Here is a 16,870-nt window from a genome sequence, read left to right as displayed (position 1 = left end):
TTTATCAATTTATTTATAATTCAAAGTTTTAATCATGTTATTAGAATTATCCAATCATATAAAAAAATTCACTAATCTCATATTTTCAAGTGGTCGTACATTTTTCTTTAAATTTAACTTAACTGTTTCATAGAAATTTAAACTATCACTCCATTAGTGAAAATTTAGGTAAAAGTATCAAATTCATATTATTAAACTTAAGAATACAGTAAAAAAAATACACTATTATCATGAAAATTAAAAAAATTGCCCTCACATCACTGCATTTAATTGTATCATTAATATCATTTAATGTTATTGCTTGAGTCTATTGTCCTTAATATCTTAATGAAATCTATTTGTCGGCATCAATGCCACAATTTCCAGTTAAACAGAGGGGTTTATTTGTTGATATATTAGTGTTGAGTTTGAGCGCATTTGAATCTGGGTCTTTTGTGTTCTAATAGTTTAATCCTCTGATCTCTAGAGTTTTGTCTTTCATGTCTTACCAAATAGTAATCACAGAACATGAACTCAATGAAATCATCTATGGAAAACCCTAAGGTAATTTTACCTATGTCTTATATATAATTAGTTGATAAATATCTTTGGTATGATAAATGTTTTTTAAGATGTCATCTAATTTTAATTTAGCATGATACTATAATGTTTATTTATATATTCTTTTACTATTTTAATTAACATATATCATTGTAGTTATATAATTTAATAATATACTAACTATACTCTGTAATTTAATTTAGTTTAGCACTATAATATAATATTTTTCATTACTAATTATTTTTTATATTTATTAAATTAAATACATTATATTTTAACCAAAATCTACTTCGATCAACCATAAAATCATGAAGGCAGGAACTATGGCACATGCGCCCCTTGTTTCATTAATGGAAGGGAAGGAATATAGTTCCAAAGCACAAGGCTACTGGAAGTAGACATGACAGAACTGAGAAGAACCCTTACAATATGTAAAAAGCTACCTTTTATAGAGTTCAAGCATAATTTTGATGTTACATTGAGTTCAAACTCCAACCAAGTGGAGTTGGGATTGCAGAGGAGAGCAATAACTGAGAATTAGCAAGGAAATTTGATTAGACGCATGTCTCCATGCAAAAAAATTGATCTAGCATGCAAATAGAGCCCTAAAGAGACAAAAACAGCGGCCATAACTACTCTAGTTGGTAGATGGATAACCATGTCGACGAGAGGATGAAAATTGCATTTACCAAGCATGGAGAACACCAAAATGGTGGTTGCAAACAATCAAAAGGATATGATTGCCATTAACGAGCTTCTTGATTTCGTGTTCACTACAGCACCAGGTCATCCATGTCATTATTCAATAGTCAACTCTACCACATGGCCTCATATCCTTGAAATGTTCTGCTAGATCATCTAGCTTTCTATCTATTATGTTGACCTGCACCTGCACCTGTTCATAGCTTCGCAACTCAAAACCTTCATTAACTGTATACTCTATGAAACTGCGACCTCTTCATTTTATGCCTTGTCGCTCCTTCACAGCTTGAAATCATTTTAGTTCACTAACCATTGCGACCCTACGAACATCATAAAATAGACTACTTTGCACCTTCGCAATGGTTAGGACCTAATTGTTGTTTAGTCGTGCGATGTTGCGACACCTTTATTTTTTCCTATGTCGCCCTTTCGCAACCTAAAAAAACTTCAATGCTTCTAGCCTGTGATGTTGCGATAACCCCTTAAGGTTAACTATTTCATGTCATCACAACCTTGGGACTTGAATCTCTAAATCATATCTTAACCCTGCAAAGTTGGGACAACAGGATTTTTCATCTTCGCAACCTAAACCAGGGTTTAGCATGAACTGAATGCAACAATGTAAAAAGTAAATAGTTGACTTCCATCACACCTTCACAACTTAAATCATTAACTCAATAATTGACCCTATGACAGTGCGAAAAAAGCATTTTGCATCATCGCCAACTTAACTCTAGGTAAACATTGACTATGTGTGAGGATGCGAAAGATAGCTTTCACAACTTGAAATCTCCATTGATCATGTTGACCTACAATGTTGCGAAGACTGCTCATCCGATGCCTGAACCTACCTATCACTATAGCAATAGCGATAAACCCATCACTTGTTGTTGTATCCATTTTTTGTGATTGGTTTGTATCAATGATTGATATACCCTATAGCGATAAGCCCTAGCACCACCCACTGCTATAATCATTTTATGCCTCTTGCGCATAGCAATAACCAAGATTGATGTAGCCTATAGCAATAGGGCAACTACACACAATTTTGAGTTGTGAACTATTGAATGAGGAGAAGGTTGTTCATTCGACAACCAACTCATCTGATATGACTCCTCTAATGCATAAAACTACACTATTCAGTTTTGTGCACCTATTTTCACGCAAAACTACACAACTAGTTTTTTGGCCAAAAAATGTAGAATTTTAACCATTGAATGCCCAAACCACATAACTTATCCCATGGAAGATGTCTCTAATTGATTATTTTCGATGGGATAAATGGTGATAAAAATGTCAACAAGCATAAATCATCAAAAAGTTCAAGAATAAGTACACTAGAGTGCTCCCAGGCCTTGTCTGAGAAAAACTCAAAAACCATTTTCAAAACTGAAAACTTTGATTTTATGGTGAATTGAGCACCTTGCGCACTTCCCTGAATGTGCATAGGTGTGAAGGTGTGTAGGTGCCAAAGTGAAAATTATAATTTTGAATATGCATAAGTTGAAGGACTCCAGAAGGTGCACATGTGTGAAGGTGTACATGTGCGATGGTGCACAATTCTAAAACTTTAAAGATGCCTAAGGTCCCAAAGTTGTGCAATTCTAAAGTCTTGAATATGCCTAAAGTCCCAAAGATGCTAAGGTGCCCAGGTGCCCAATTTTACAAGTTTTGAAGAGCAGAGTACATTGGTGTGCAAGGTGTGCAAATAGGCCTATATCATAAAAAATATCAAAATAAGTACACAACAGTGGTCCTAGACCTCATTTGAGCAAAAATCAGAAACTATTTTCAAAACTAAGAACTTCCATTTTTTAGTGAATTGAGAATTTTGTGCACTTCCCTGAAGGTGTCTAGGAAGAACGTGCATAGGTGCACAATTTGAAGATTTGTTGAATTAATTGTCTTTAAAGGTGTGCATGTGCATTTATCTAAAACATTACACTATGCAATAACCGATTCATGTAGAATCCATCCATTCGGGTTCCATTCATAAGCAAGTTGTCCTGGTTTCTTGTTAGCTTGGGAAATCGCAATGGAGGGTAAGTATGATTTTTGAACATGCTTCTTTGGGATATGAAGGAGGAAACACCTTGATTAATTATATTAATCAATCTTGTAACTCAAACGGAAGGCTTATGATTGATTTTTCTAGTCCCAAGGAGCCTAAAGGTGATAATTCATGGTTTAAGGCTAATGATGTTGATAATAAGGACCTTATAAACAATGTTCTACCTTATGGGTCTTGTTCTAATAGCTATATTACATCATCGACACTAGTGTTTCCATGTGTGCATGGAGTTGTATACCATGAGATAAGAACACTAGAAGGAAAAATTATAATATGTGAGTGTACCCCTATGATAGGGAACTCGCTAGATTAGATTATATCTTTCCATTATCCCTCTCAGTTTGATGATTTTCAATTTGAATATGATGCTCAAGGTAAGAGCACTTGTTTGTGGATTAATCATGGCCATGGAGAGTTACCACAACTTCTGATTTTGTGATTTGTACCTAGAATCTGAACTAAGGTTGCCCAATTTTTATTTTTCTAAGTACAAAGATAAGTCAGCATTTTTTAGAAATATATGGGTTGGGTTATTGCTATTTCACATAATGAGAAATCTACTAACAACCAGCCCACATTCTTACTATTCAGAGCTTTCTACATACCTGTTTTTGTTTTTATTTTAACTTTTTAGTCTTTTTAGTTAGGTGTTAGTTTTCTCTATGTTGAGTCTATTTTGTTTAGATTTTTTCATTTTTTTGCTTCTTTTTTGTTTCAAGTCTTTGAGTCGGGGAGTCACTGTGTTTTGTTGGGGTTGTTCCCAACATGTGGTCTATCCCAACTAGTCTCAATTTTTGGAAGAGGTGTTTCTTTGTCAAAGCATTTGGATAACTTTGTTTCTTGTATGAACTAAATACAAATGTTTCTCATAGGTAAAGAGGAATTTAGGCCTTAAAATTTGATTCTAGATTAATTGCTCTCAACACTTTACAAATTTAAATAATTGGTCATCTAGCTTGCTTTCAGCCTAGGTGGACAGTGGCTAAGGGATAGTCCAAAATTTTCTGGTTTGAATAAAGGATTTCCCCAAGGGCTTGTCAAAATAACTTGTTAGCATGTGAGTTTCCCAAAGTTCATTAAAAGAGGAATGCACGATTAATCAAAATGGAAAAGGTCCATAAGAAAGGAACACCAACATCTTGACCAGACAGTCTAATCATTGTCAAGAGATTTTTTATTTTATTTTATAAAATGGTGTCACCAAATAGGAGTCATGAACTTGGTATGAGCCAAAATAAGGTGATCAACAGGAGCTAGCACAATATAATCAATGGTTCAGTTCAAATGAGAAAAAGTTTCAAGGGAGAATCAAGTGAAAACATGTGAGCTCCTTAAGGTTGACAAATGGATCACCAGAAATACAAAAGACAAGTAATTTGTAATGTCCCCATCTTTTTAGCAACTCAGCTAGTAATTTAATTTTTTAGTAGCATAATTAATTATTGTATTGCAAGGAAGAAGTTTCTAGAGAGTGCATTAATTATTGGAAAGGGGAAGCTTCTAGTAATTTAAGCACAATTAATTATTGTATTGCAAGGGAAAATCTTCTAGAGAGTGCATTAATTATTAAAATGGGGGAAGCTTCTAGAGAATGCAATTAATTAACTAGAAAATGCAATTAATTAATATTTTAGTTCCTTCTAGAAGGGTGAAGGAAAAAAATAAATAGGGGTGCGAGCCTCATTATTTTGTATCGAGATTATTGTATCGGATTATTGTGATTTGCATTTGATAAGAGCTTGGAGCTTGTTCTTGGCATTAGAGGACGTCTATCCTCTCTTGTGACATTCTAGATGATATTCCCTTGGGGTTTGACCTTTAGAATTCATTGCTATGTATTTTATTTTATTAATTTGAGAACTAATATTATTTCAGCAGTGATTCAATCTTTAGTTTGCATAAATTCCTTCTTGTTCATGTTATACGTGGTTTCAAAATCTATGCAAAAGCATTACAATCTCTTTTAGCAACTGGTTCAATTCTTGGGCATTTCCAAGTTGCCCATTACAATGGTATCAGAGCTATAAGACCTACCATCTTGTGGAGGTCTTATAGGGAATTTGGGATAGCCAGATAGAGGGAAAAGTGTTTAACAAAATGTATATCGGTCCAAATTAGGATGTGATGTTCAAACGGTTACTGGGTACATTAAAGGAGGGGCAGCGTGTGCAACAAGAGTAGAACAGGCGAATAGATATGATGTTGCAGCTTATGGCTAGACAGATGGGCATCAATATTGATGATTTGTATGTTGCTCCAGTGTAGGAGGTAGTTGATTCCTCAAATGGGATCGAGACATGGATAGAGCCACCCAGCTATGATGTTAGTGATGTGGGCATTTCAGTGGAGTCAGTAGATGTGGGTTTACGCTCTAGTATTATTGATTCACAATCTGGTGTTGAGTCATGTGCTCAGAGTCAGGAGTCCACATATGAAGCTTTGTTAGGGGATGGTGATGTAGCAATAGTGGGATTAAAAGGATGTGAGGATATTGTCATATCAATAGCCTCTTTTGTGTCAATTGAACCATCCAACGAGGAGTTTAGCAATATGGATGCAATTGTTGATGTGTGTTCTAATGATGGTGCACATGTTGATGATTATGAATTTTCATCAACTACAGATTCGGTTCAATTTTATGAAGCGATAGTTAGTGTTGTTCCTATGTCCATATATTTTGATGCAACTACACCTATTGTTGATACAATTAGCATAAGTGCATATGGTTGACTTGTAGTTACATCTTTTTCACTGCATGTTGGTGATGATCAAGATTCTAGGGAAGAAAGCGTTTCATAGATCTTCTACTGAGTTGCCTTCTGGTGACATTCTGACTTCTACATCATCAGCACAAGTTTTGGGTGGTAAGTTGTAGGACGTGGTTGGTCCTGATGATGCTGATTTGCAATTGGTTTAATTTCCACAAGGATGTCACATACTACTAGGATCCGGGTGGAGGTTGGAGTTCATTGTATTGATGGATTGCTTGAGGACAAGCAATTTCAAGGAGGGCGGATTGTAATGTCCCCATCTTTTTAGCAACTCAGCTAGTAATTTAATTTTCTAGGAGCATAATTAATTATTGTATTGCAAGGGAGAGGTCTCTAAAGAGTGCATTAATTATTGGAAAGGGGAAGCTTCTAGTAATTTAAACACAATTAATTATTGTATTGCAAGGGAGAATTTTCTAGATAGTGCATTAATTATTGGAATGGGGGAAGCTTCTAGAGAATGCAATTAAATAATATTTTATTTCCTCACATTAAATATTGGAAAGGGGGAAGCTTCTAGAGAATGCAATTAATTATATTTTAGTTCCTTCTAGAAGGGTGAAGGAAAAAAACAAATAGAGGTGAGAGCCTCATTGTTTCGTATCAAGATTATTGTATCAGATTATTGTCAATTGCATTTGATAAGAGCTTGGAGCTTGTTCTTGGCATTAGAGGACGTCTATCCTCTCTTATGACATTCTAGACATCATTCCCTTGGGGTTTGGCCTTTGGAATTCATTGCTATGTATTTTATTTTATTAATTTGAGAACTAATATTATTTCAGCAGTGATTTAATCTTCAATTTGCATATATTCCTTCTTGTTCATGTTATATGTGGTTTCAAAATCAATGCAAAAGCATTACAATCTCTTTTAGCAATTGATTCAGTTCTTGGGCATTTCTAGGGTGCCCATTACATAGTTGATGACTCATTAAGAGCCCTCTGAACGGTTTCTCACATCTGGTCATATAGTGATTGGAAATTTGTTAATGGGGATTTCTCAAACTCTCAGCGATCAACGAAAGATTATTTCTATGTTGCATCACACTCATTGTGGTTGGCACTTAGGAGCATCAAGGGAGTTAAGACATTGAACACACACAAAGTGTGAAAATTGAAAAGTTCAAGTTTATTGTTTGAAGTTCTCAAAAGACACTAGTGACATCTGGAATCAAGTTGCAAACTTGATACAGGTTTGAAAACTGCTTGTTGATAAAGAAACATCTTTGTCATTTCTTCTTTTTGTCAAGGCTATTTGTTGTGATTCCACAACACATGCCCCATTTTTTACTTTGGAAATGGGGAATGGGGACCCCTTTTTTTGGCTCATAGAAGCTCGTTCCTCAAAATAGGGTATCTTCCACAATGCCTTAGGGAGTGAAAATTTTGTAGTTTAAGTTTAGGAGTCTAGTATGTAAGCATCATTTTTAACCCCTAGCACTAGTATACTAATATTTATCTTTTGTGTAGGTCATCATGGCATCATCATCATCCATAGCACAAAAAATTACCATGGTATTGCATGAGCATTTTCATAACAGGCGCCTTGGGATTTTAGATAGAAGAAGTGGAAGGAGTTAAAGCTTATAAGAATGTTGGACTATAAAGAGGGCATTAATCATCAAAAAGTTAAAGAATAAATACACTAGAGTGCTCCCAGACCTCGTCTGAGAAAAACTCAAAAACCATTTTCAAAACTGATAACTTTGATTTTTTGGTGAATTGAGCCCTTGGCACACTTCCCTGAAAGTGCACACGTTCATGCACACTTCCCTAAAGATGCGCACATGCGAACATGTGCATGTGCACAAGGTGCGTAGATGCGCATTATAATTTTGAATATGCATAAGTTGAAGGACTCTAGAAGGTGCACAATTCTAAAGTCTTGAAGATGTCTAAGGTCCCAAAGATGCTAGAGTGTGCAATTTTACAAGTTTTTAAGAGCGAAATATACAAATAAGCCTAAATCATCAAAAATGTCAAGATAAGTACACGAGTGGTCCTAGAGCTCATTTAAGAAAAACCCATAAACCATTTTCAAAACTGAGAACTTTAATTTGTGGGTGAATTGAGCACCTTGCGCACTTTCCTGAAGGTGTGCATGTGTGCAGGTGCGGATGTGCCCAATTTGAAGATTTGGTGAATGAAGTGTCTCTAAAGGTGTGCATGTGCACATATCTAAAACATCTAGAGGCCCCGAGGTCCCGAACATTACCATGGCTTTCTTGTCTTCTGCAACAGTCCACCACATAGCATCAACAAACAAATGGACAATCAAAAGTTTTAGAAAGAACCTTGGTGCAACTACTAGATGGTTATAATGTTTGGAACTTTGAAGGCTTAGAGGAAAATTTAGTGTACACACAAGACTCAAAAACAAGGTCATTCATTCTCTAATGGATCTTACAAGTTTCAGTTTAGTGTCATTAGGCCAACTTTGCATTCACTTTGGCCTAATCGCATTCACTTTGGTCGGCCAAATAAGGACCTAAAAGTAAATATTGAGGTTGATAAGACTTGCAAGTTTATTGAGAGGGTGAGGTAAGTATATCTTTGGGTCCAAGAATGATTGAAAGAGCCATGACTAGCATATACAAGGAATTTTGTGATCAATACCAACCACCACTTTTGTTAATTGGTGACATGGAATAGGTGTACTTTCCTTCTTTCTTATAAAATTTGAAATCCCTATGATATAATCCATTTTAGATCATTAAGAAAGGAGAACATAATAGGCAAATGTCTCCCGTATCTTAATTGATGTAGCATATGAGGTGATTGATAAGGTCTAAACTACTAGACCATAATATGCCTTAATTTCTGGATCGCAACAAGGTGCCTTGATCATAGGTCTATTCATTCATTTCTCAACTATGTTACCCCAAGTTTCCAGTACGAGGGAATGGTGGGACGGGGAAACGGGTTTCCACGACAATTTTTTTTTTCGCTAAAACAAGGGACTGCAAGGGACAACTTTATATATATATATATATATATATATGAATTTCCAAATATATTCGTCAATTTTAAATTCATCACATAGTTTAAAATTATCAATTTCATTAATCAAATAATGATTCATCAATGATCATAGAGCATAGCAATCAGCATCTAATCGAATCACCATAGAAAATTCTAAATAGCATCATTTTCAATAGTCATTTAAGTACTTAAAATAACATTAGTACATAATGAAATGAATCAAATATGGGAATGAAGAACATCAACTCTCAATAAAATGGAAACGATGAATAGATAAAGACTCAGATTTTAAAGTTTTAAACTTTTATAGTATCAACTGCAATGTATCAATGATCATATTGATATATAATCATTCCATCAATGTATCAACTATCAATGATCATATAATATTATAATGTCAAGACAAAACACTCCAAAGTCTGAAACATCAAAGTCAAAATGAAAACAAAAGATACTAAGGCAGCTGCCCCTAATCATCCATATCAAAGTCACCATCACTATCATCCCAAGCTTCAAAATGAAAACAAAGATATTATGAAAGCCACCCCTAATCATTCATTTTATACTATATTTTATAATAAAAAAATTGACTTCCACAAGTCCGACACTGTAGATGACTGGAAAATCATTTTTTTAATGATTTTTTTGAGTTTAATAAATTTTAATAGGAAGTGTTTTATGCAGTCCCCAGAATGTTAGGAAATGGAAAAACAGTCCCCAAAATGGTCAACGTGGTTCAGAAACTCGTTGACCCCCCAGGTAACATAGTTTCTCAACTACTCAAACATAATGTCGTCATGTATTGATTGTTAAACTATAACAAGCAAGTTACAAGACGGTCCTACCAATTGAGCCATTATGACGTATATAGAGAGGGGGAGACATTCCACGGCATCTTAATCGTTGAGCCATACAAGATGACTCATGAAGACTCGATCACAGACCATAATATACCATCTTCATCACAAACACAAATGTCTTTCGTCAAGTTTCAAGACCATGTAGCTTTAGGTTTTTTTCCTGAGATTGTTGGTGTGTAAGAAAGAGAACAGCACATTATTTCCACATCAACGCATAGATGAATTCAAAGAATTTATAGGTTAAAAACACAGGAATAATGCCTATTTGCCTCAATACATAGTTCCATACAAAGAAGTTGTAGGTGAGAACGTATTTTATCATGGTATCTATTATCCGTACAGTTTTTATGCATACCAAACTAATACATGACAACGTAAATCATAGCTTAGATATAACAGATACCGAAAGAGACATTTTGTTGTTGATAGAATTTGTATTTAAAAGACAGAAAGGTATGTGAGAGAGAGGGAACGGCCGACAAAGAACGGATGTTCAAGCCCACTCAACACAGAAAGGTATGTGAGAGAAAAGGGAATGTCCAGTGAAGGATGGATGTTCAAGCCCACTCGGTTTTCATGTTCACTCCCAATCAGAAACAGCCATTTAGCTAGAGTATGTGATAGATTGTTGAGCTATCTTTTGTGTCAAATAAAACAGATCATGTAAAAACAATCTACAAGCTATACACCAAAAACAAGCAACTTGCAAGATGATTAAACCTGCAAGATTTTAGAAATCATTTTGCGAGTGAGTGAGGTGTCTTGTCTAGAAGTAAAACTAGAGCCAGAAAAGCACGCTGAAAACTTACGGGATGGAAATAGCTCCAGTGATCAGGATGCACTCTTGATCCAAAAAACTAGTTAACTAAAAAGTACAAAATAACAGTATTTATTTAAAATCAATCAACAAGTCTAACATTCTAGAGCCAAAAGTGTTAAAAATTAAAAACTAATTATTTCTAACTTTTGATAATTAAATTTTTTGGTCAACAGTGGATCAGGTGCAATTAAACGACAACTAGAGAGAAAAAGGGCCAGTGCAAAAGCATGAACAATAAGGCAATCAGAACTCAGCTGAAACCATAATATAAAAATCAGATCCAAAAGAAAAATATTGAGTCAAATAAATATAGTTCTCTGTTTTTTACATTAACTACACGTATATAAACTGTATAACCAAAAAATGTTTAGCGGCTCCTCAAAAATGTTTATAGAATCTTCAACACACCCAAAGACTTAAAATATTCAGATAAACGAATTCTATACAGGAAATGCATCTTGGCAGCAAGATTTTGTATATAACACATAATGAAGAATACCCACAGGTACCCGATAAGTACATGAATTATAAACCATCTACCTGAAATGAACCTCGTGTTCTAGCATATAACAGGTTCTGAAAATCAGTCAAATTTTATTAAGCCTGAACTTAATTTTGCAGAGTAGATACTCCAAAAATAAGATGGCATACTAATACGCATGCGAATCACATAAAAACTACACCTCTTGTTTATTAACTCTTAAAAGTTATTTAATAACAGATTATGCTGCCTCCTCACGCACAAGACCTCCAGCCACGCCAGCTTATATCGAATATGATAATGGAATCAAAAAGCATGTACATACTAAAGTGGAAAGGAACTAATGATCCTAAAGCTAAGTTGCCGGTATGGGTACGGGCACGGGTACGCATACGTGGGTACGATACGTGGGTACGGCAATTTTTCTGGAGGGGGGTTTGGGTACGTCTGGGTACGTCCATACAAAAAAAAATATAAAAATCATAAATACATCTATGCATGTATATAGTCTAGTTTCATATCAATTTGTCAAAACTTGAATGTTATCATAGATATATCGAATTCATTGTGCACCGGTTCAACTGTTAAAATAATATAATTAGTAATCAGCGTTGTATTGGTCATCAACAAAATTAAGATTACTGGAACCACATGCAGCCCCAGTATCACTTGCATAGCTAGAAGCACATTGGCTAAAATCCAAATTAGCTCACTCAGGATCTACATCCAACGGCTTTGTGCCCCCTTGTACCGATTTTGTTTAAAAGTGAGCAGGCGCAAGTTGGAATGCACATAAACCAATTCTTCTGCCTTGCTTGCTGCCAATTGGTTGTGTTTCATTGAGTTCGGGTCGGTCTTGAATTTGGACCGAGCAGTAGAAGTTTCCATAACGCTGTCTACAAGAGCCAACAGGTTTTAAAAAAACATATTAATAATACAATATTAAATATTAAATAAACAAATTTAATTTATATTTTAAACATTAAATAATAAGTATTGAATATATATTAAGATTATAACATTAAAATTTATAACAAATATTATTATATAAATATTATAATATATTATAATATTTTAGTCATTGTAATATTACATAAAACTATACTGCCTGAACGTTAAAAAAACTAACAATCTAAATTTATATTTTATATATAATTTAATAAAAAAATTGAAAACTTGCTATATTAATAATTATATACGATTTATATTATATAAATTTTAAAACATCAAATAAATTTTAAAACAAATCATAAATCATTTTAATACGTATCCCGATACACGTAATGAACTTAAACGCTGGTTGCAGAATGAACTTGGAGGCGACAGAGATTTTAAATGCATATTTTCGACACAGCAGATACCGTCTGGATTCCCGACTTGGACGCAGGTTAATGCAGATTGTCGTCACAATTGCAATGGCTACCGTCCTCGCAGTCGCAGTGTATTCCCGTCCTCGCAGCTGCTTCTACTGTCCGACGAAAGGGTTTTGCTTTGCAGCCGAAAGAATGACAGACCAGCGGATGAAATATACTTTCCAGATTTGAATTTAGGGTTTTTAAAGTGGAAAAAAGGGTTAAAATCAAACACGTCATGTTCATAAATAACCAGAATCGAAGTCAAATCACAGTCAAATTGCAAGGTCATTACCAAAACGTTGGGATATGGGTTGAAAATCGTAAATATGTTTCAGCTTTCAAAATTTTGATTCCTGTCCGATTCCACTGGGTTTTTTGGACGTATCCGAATCCGATACGTACCGTACCAGCAATTGAAGGCAAAAGAGGAAGTACCGGTAACTTAGTCCTAAAGTAATTCAAATTTCAAAAGAAATAACCTTGTAATTTCAAGTCTACAAAGGATTGTTATGAGCATCACAAAACAAAAATGAATACGATGTCTTCAGAAAATACTACTCAACTCCAAAATCTTTTTCCGAACATTTAGTCTCAAACTGGAATCATGAGCTTCCAAGTATCAGCATGGTATATAAAACGAAATTTAGATTTGAGCATAGATTTGATTTCAAGAACAATAACTAAAATCCGCCGCCCTTGGCGCTCTCACTCCCTCAGACCCAGCCACGTGCCTAACAAGCTAACTAGCATGCAAGATAAAATGTGTACAGCATACCAAATAATCCGAAGCAAAACCTTCAAATAAAAAAGAAACTAGTGTAATCAAAATTCCAGTCACCTGGGAATCCAGACATTTAAGATAATATGAACTATCTTAATTTTTTTGTTATTCTACAGTTTCATTCATGGTAAATCATACAGCAGTCCAAACTGAAAAGGAACCCTTCTTTTGCAGCTGACATGGTTGAAACTGTTGTGTGGCAATCCCGACAATTGCCATTGCAGCAGCACTTGGCATCATTTTCATCGGTGCAAATAGTTGTGGAAGACTTCTAGGATTGATTTGCTTGTTAACTAACGAACTGTGATGAATCTCCCACAGGGATGATGCGATCGGATATGCAGGTCGCCAGCGTCGAATCCAAGGATGAGACAATATCGAGGCCATATCTATCTTCTTTTGTAATCTTGAGGAAGAACCTTTACCAGACAAAGAAACTTTTGTTTGCAGCTCTGTAATATTTGTAGAGTGTGATGTAGGATCCATGGTATTTTGTCCCAGTGAAGTATGATTTAGGGTGTTATCATCAAGTAAACTAGAACTCACTTGATGGTCAATGTAACAAGTGTGCTTATGAAGAGAAGATGCCATTATGTCTCCTTCGTTTTGTATGTGTGACTCAAAATGCTTCTTCTGAACATCTTTTTCACAACCAGTTGATCTGTGATGTTCCAACACTTTCTTTGATGCCCCTGTTAAACCTACTGCGTGATGTAACCTATCTGCTTCTGATTCTCTGCTGCCTTCTAATCCATCACAGTAATCAGGAATTTGCATATTTTGCCTCTCTGTATCAAGTTCCATTTCTGAACAGGTGGATTCTAGCGTTTTCTCGTCAGTCTCATGTGTCCATTTTAATCTTTTCATCCATCTTTCTTGTGTTTTGTCCATGCAAAATTCTGAGGATGACCGACTAACTATATCCATCTGATTTTCTATTATCTTAGGCTGTAGATTATGGTGAGATGATATGCTTTTTTCTGGAGGCAAATTCTCAGATTTTGAATTACCAAGATCCCCTTCTTGTAATCCCTGCATCACCTGACAAGAATGTGGTTATAGTGGGATGGTTAGTTCACTCAAAAAACAGTAGAAAACTCTTAGCACAGTCAATTTTGATTTCTGTAAGTGGACACTATATCGACACAGAACTCATTAATTTCAAAGCATCAGTTTTGACATTTACTAACTGCTATCTACATCGACATAAAATATTAAGAAGCAATAGTTCAAGGCCACTGAAAATTTATACACGAGTGGCGGGACTTAAAAATTCCAGCCCAGTATAAGTGTCAAAAGAATAAGAGTATCAAAAAACTTCAATTAAAAGGAATCTTGTTCTAATGACTAAATGTTGATTAGCATGAAGATTTAGTATTTTATTGAAGCTAAAGCCCATTCCCAGATGAAAAACAAATTCGAGATGCACATCAAATTTTGAACGATGTTCTGCTGAAGTTTCCACGCATTCTTTAAGGTACCAGTAACTACACTTGAAACTTAGTTTACCAATAGAAATGTTATGAACTATCAACCCACAATGGCGAACTCCATTAACTTGCAAATTTTTTCCTTTGATATAAAGAACAAACCTCTTACCACCAAACTATAGGAGCCAAAGAACTCTTTCAAGAATAGATTGATATTCTCTATTTTTAACTTTTTGTATTTGTTTTGCCAACCATTCTGTAAGTTATTGGTGGGCTTTGCATAGTTGTTGTGACAATACTTATGGTTTTACTAGCAACCATCAAGCACTTCGATTAACTTTCTTGTTTCTTGTAGTCAAGAAGGTCTATATTATACATGGTCCTCCCTATTTTGCATTTCATTTTGCAAAAAACTACCTTGGAAAAAGGCAATTAATATTCTTCATCTATAATGAATTGATGTGTACTATCATTTTCTATTTATTTGCAATTGGTAGTGTAATAGTTTAGCAATAGACATTCACTTGCCTCTATGAATTTGGCACTACTTTCAATAGAGTCATTGTCAATCAGCAGTACCAATTGGCAACTGCACTACAAACCAACAAAATAGATGCTATTAAGGGGGTACAAAGGTGAAACAAAATCAGAGCGTAGCCAAGGAGCAAATATTGAAACTAAACAATCCCTTCCACTACTAGAACAAGAACAAAGAAGGCTTAAAAGAAACAAGAACATTAAGTTGAAGTTGCCAACTATAGATCTTTATGACCATGTAATATGCTGTCCTGTTTGTGTCTGGTTTTTGGGTTTTGAACTGGGTTGGTTGTGTTTTTGGCAATGGTTTTTCAATCTCACACACACATAATCCAACACCTTTCTTCATAGATCAACAAAGATGAAATCTTGAGCAAAACATTCAACAAAAGTGCACAAGAGAACACCAAATTTATGTGGAAAACCCAAGAAGCGAAAAACAACAGCGAGAAACCTCACAAACAAGATTAAATTAAGTTTTATGAGCTACACCCCATAGGAAGCTACAACTCCCTAAAACATGGTTTATGATTACAAAGGAAGTTCATGACTCCCTAGAAGATATAACACTTATGCAAAGGAAAGTACAAACTCACAACAAGAGATAATGATTGATAATCACCACAAACCTTTTGCATACTTATATCAGTTGTTTTCGGTTCACTACCTCTAGCACTTTTCCTTGCATCTAAAATGCTACTTTCGGCTCACGACTTCTGGCGCAATTATTTTGCAAACTTTCCACATTCAAAATAACAATTGAGTTGACTTCAATATAGTGTATAGATGAAATGGTAAGCACCACACAAGTCAGCCACAAAATACATATATACAGAAAGATAACATGTTGCAGACCAAAATAAAGATTAACAAGGCCCAAGAATATACCAAGACATCCTCCAAAGCCACGTGAAAATAGGCAAGTTCATGGCACAAAGAAGATAACATGCCTTGCCAGCCCCACAACTGCAAATCACCAAACATATCAACTTTCACCTTGCGATACCAGACTCATAGAAAGAAACCACATATTATTCAACCCTAAGCACTTATGAGACGTGGAGAGCCAACAAATGTTCATACAACTGAAATACACAATCTTCTTCTACTGGCGCAATAACATAACCACTTGTATAAGTGAAGACAAAGCATGCCAGTTCAACTATATCAACTTGATTCATTGAATATTGAGCTTGTGGTGCTCCAAACTATCTGGAACTTGTGTAGAACATACCTTAGACATGCTTAATCACATCCTCGAAACCGCTTGACCATATACTTCAATGAGATGGAATGTGAAGTATCCCGACTTCTCCTCTAAAGCCCCTCTACACTACCTTAGAACAATCCGGTACACTCATCTCTTTCTCTATGGAAGGAATTGTGACTTGAAACTTTGGATATATCATCTTTTCAGCTCTATGAACTTACCTTCTGAGCCACAAAACAGTATCTTGCTATGTTTTAGAATGCAGACCAGAATACTCTCCATCTCGGACAAAGAACTGTTATTGCCTTGGAAAATTTCTTTGTATATT

General features: G+C 35.1%; 1 protein-coding gene across 2 annotated transcripts in view; it reads right to left on the bottom strand.

Moving 5' to 3' along the window:
- Nucleotides 1–13,363: 13,363 nt before the first annotated feature.
- Nucleotides 13,364–16,870, bottom strand: part of LOC149559872 (uncharacterized) — a 68,125-nt gene continuing 64,618 nt past the window's right edge. Inside the window, exon 4 of one of the 2 annotated variants that reach the window (XM_089824338.1) lies at nt 13,364–14,406. In XM_089824338.1, coding sequence (XP_089680464.1) covers nt 13,498–14,406 — 909 coding nt within the window. In that variant the 3' untranslated portion in view covers nt 13,364–13,497. The remainder of the gene's footprint in view (nt 14,407–16,870) is intronic. The other variant, XM_089824339.1, reaches the window with a different exon arrangement.

Source organism: Cupressus sempervirens, chromosome 4 (genome assembly GCF_028749045.1).
Source record: "Cupressus sempervirens isolate cs-2001-9-10 chromosome 4, ASM2874904v1, whole genome shotgun sequence".
Taxonomy (NCBI): Eukaryota; Viridiplantae; Streptophyta; class Pinopsida; order Cupressales; family Cupressaceae; genus Cupressus; species Cupressus sempervirens.
This window is presented reverse-complemented; position numbering and strand designations above follow the sequence as displayed.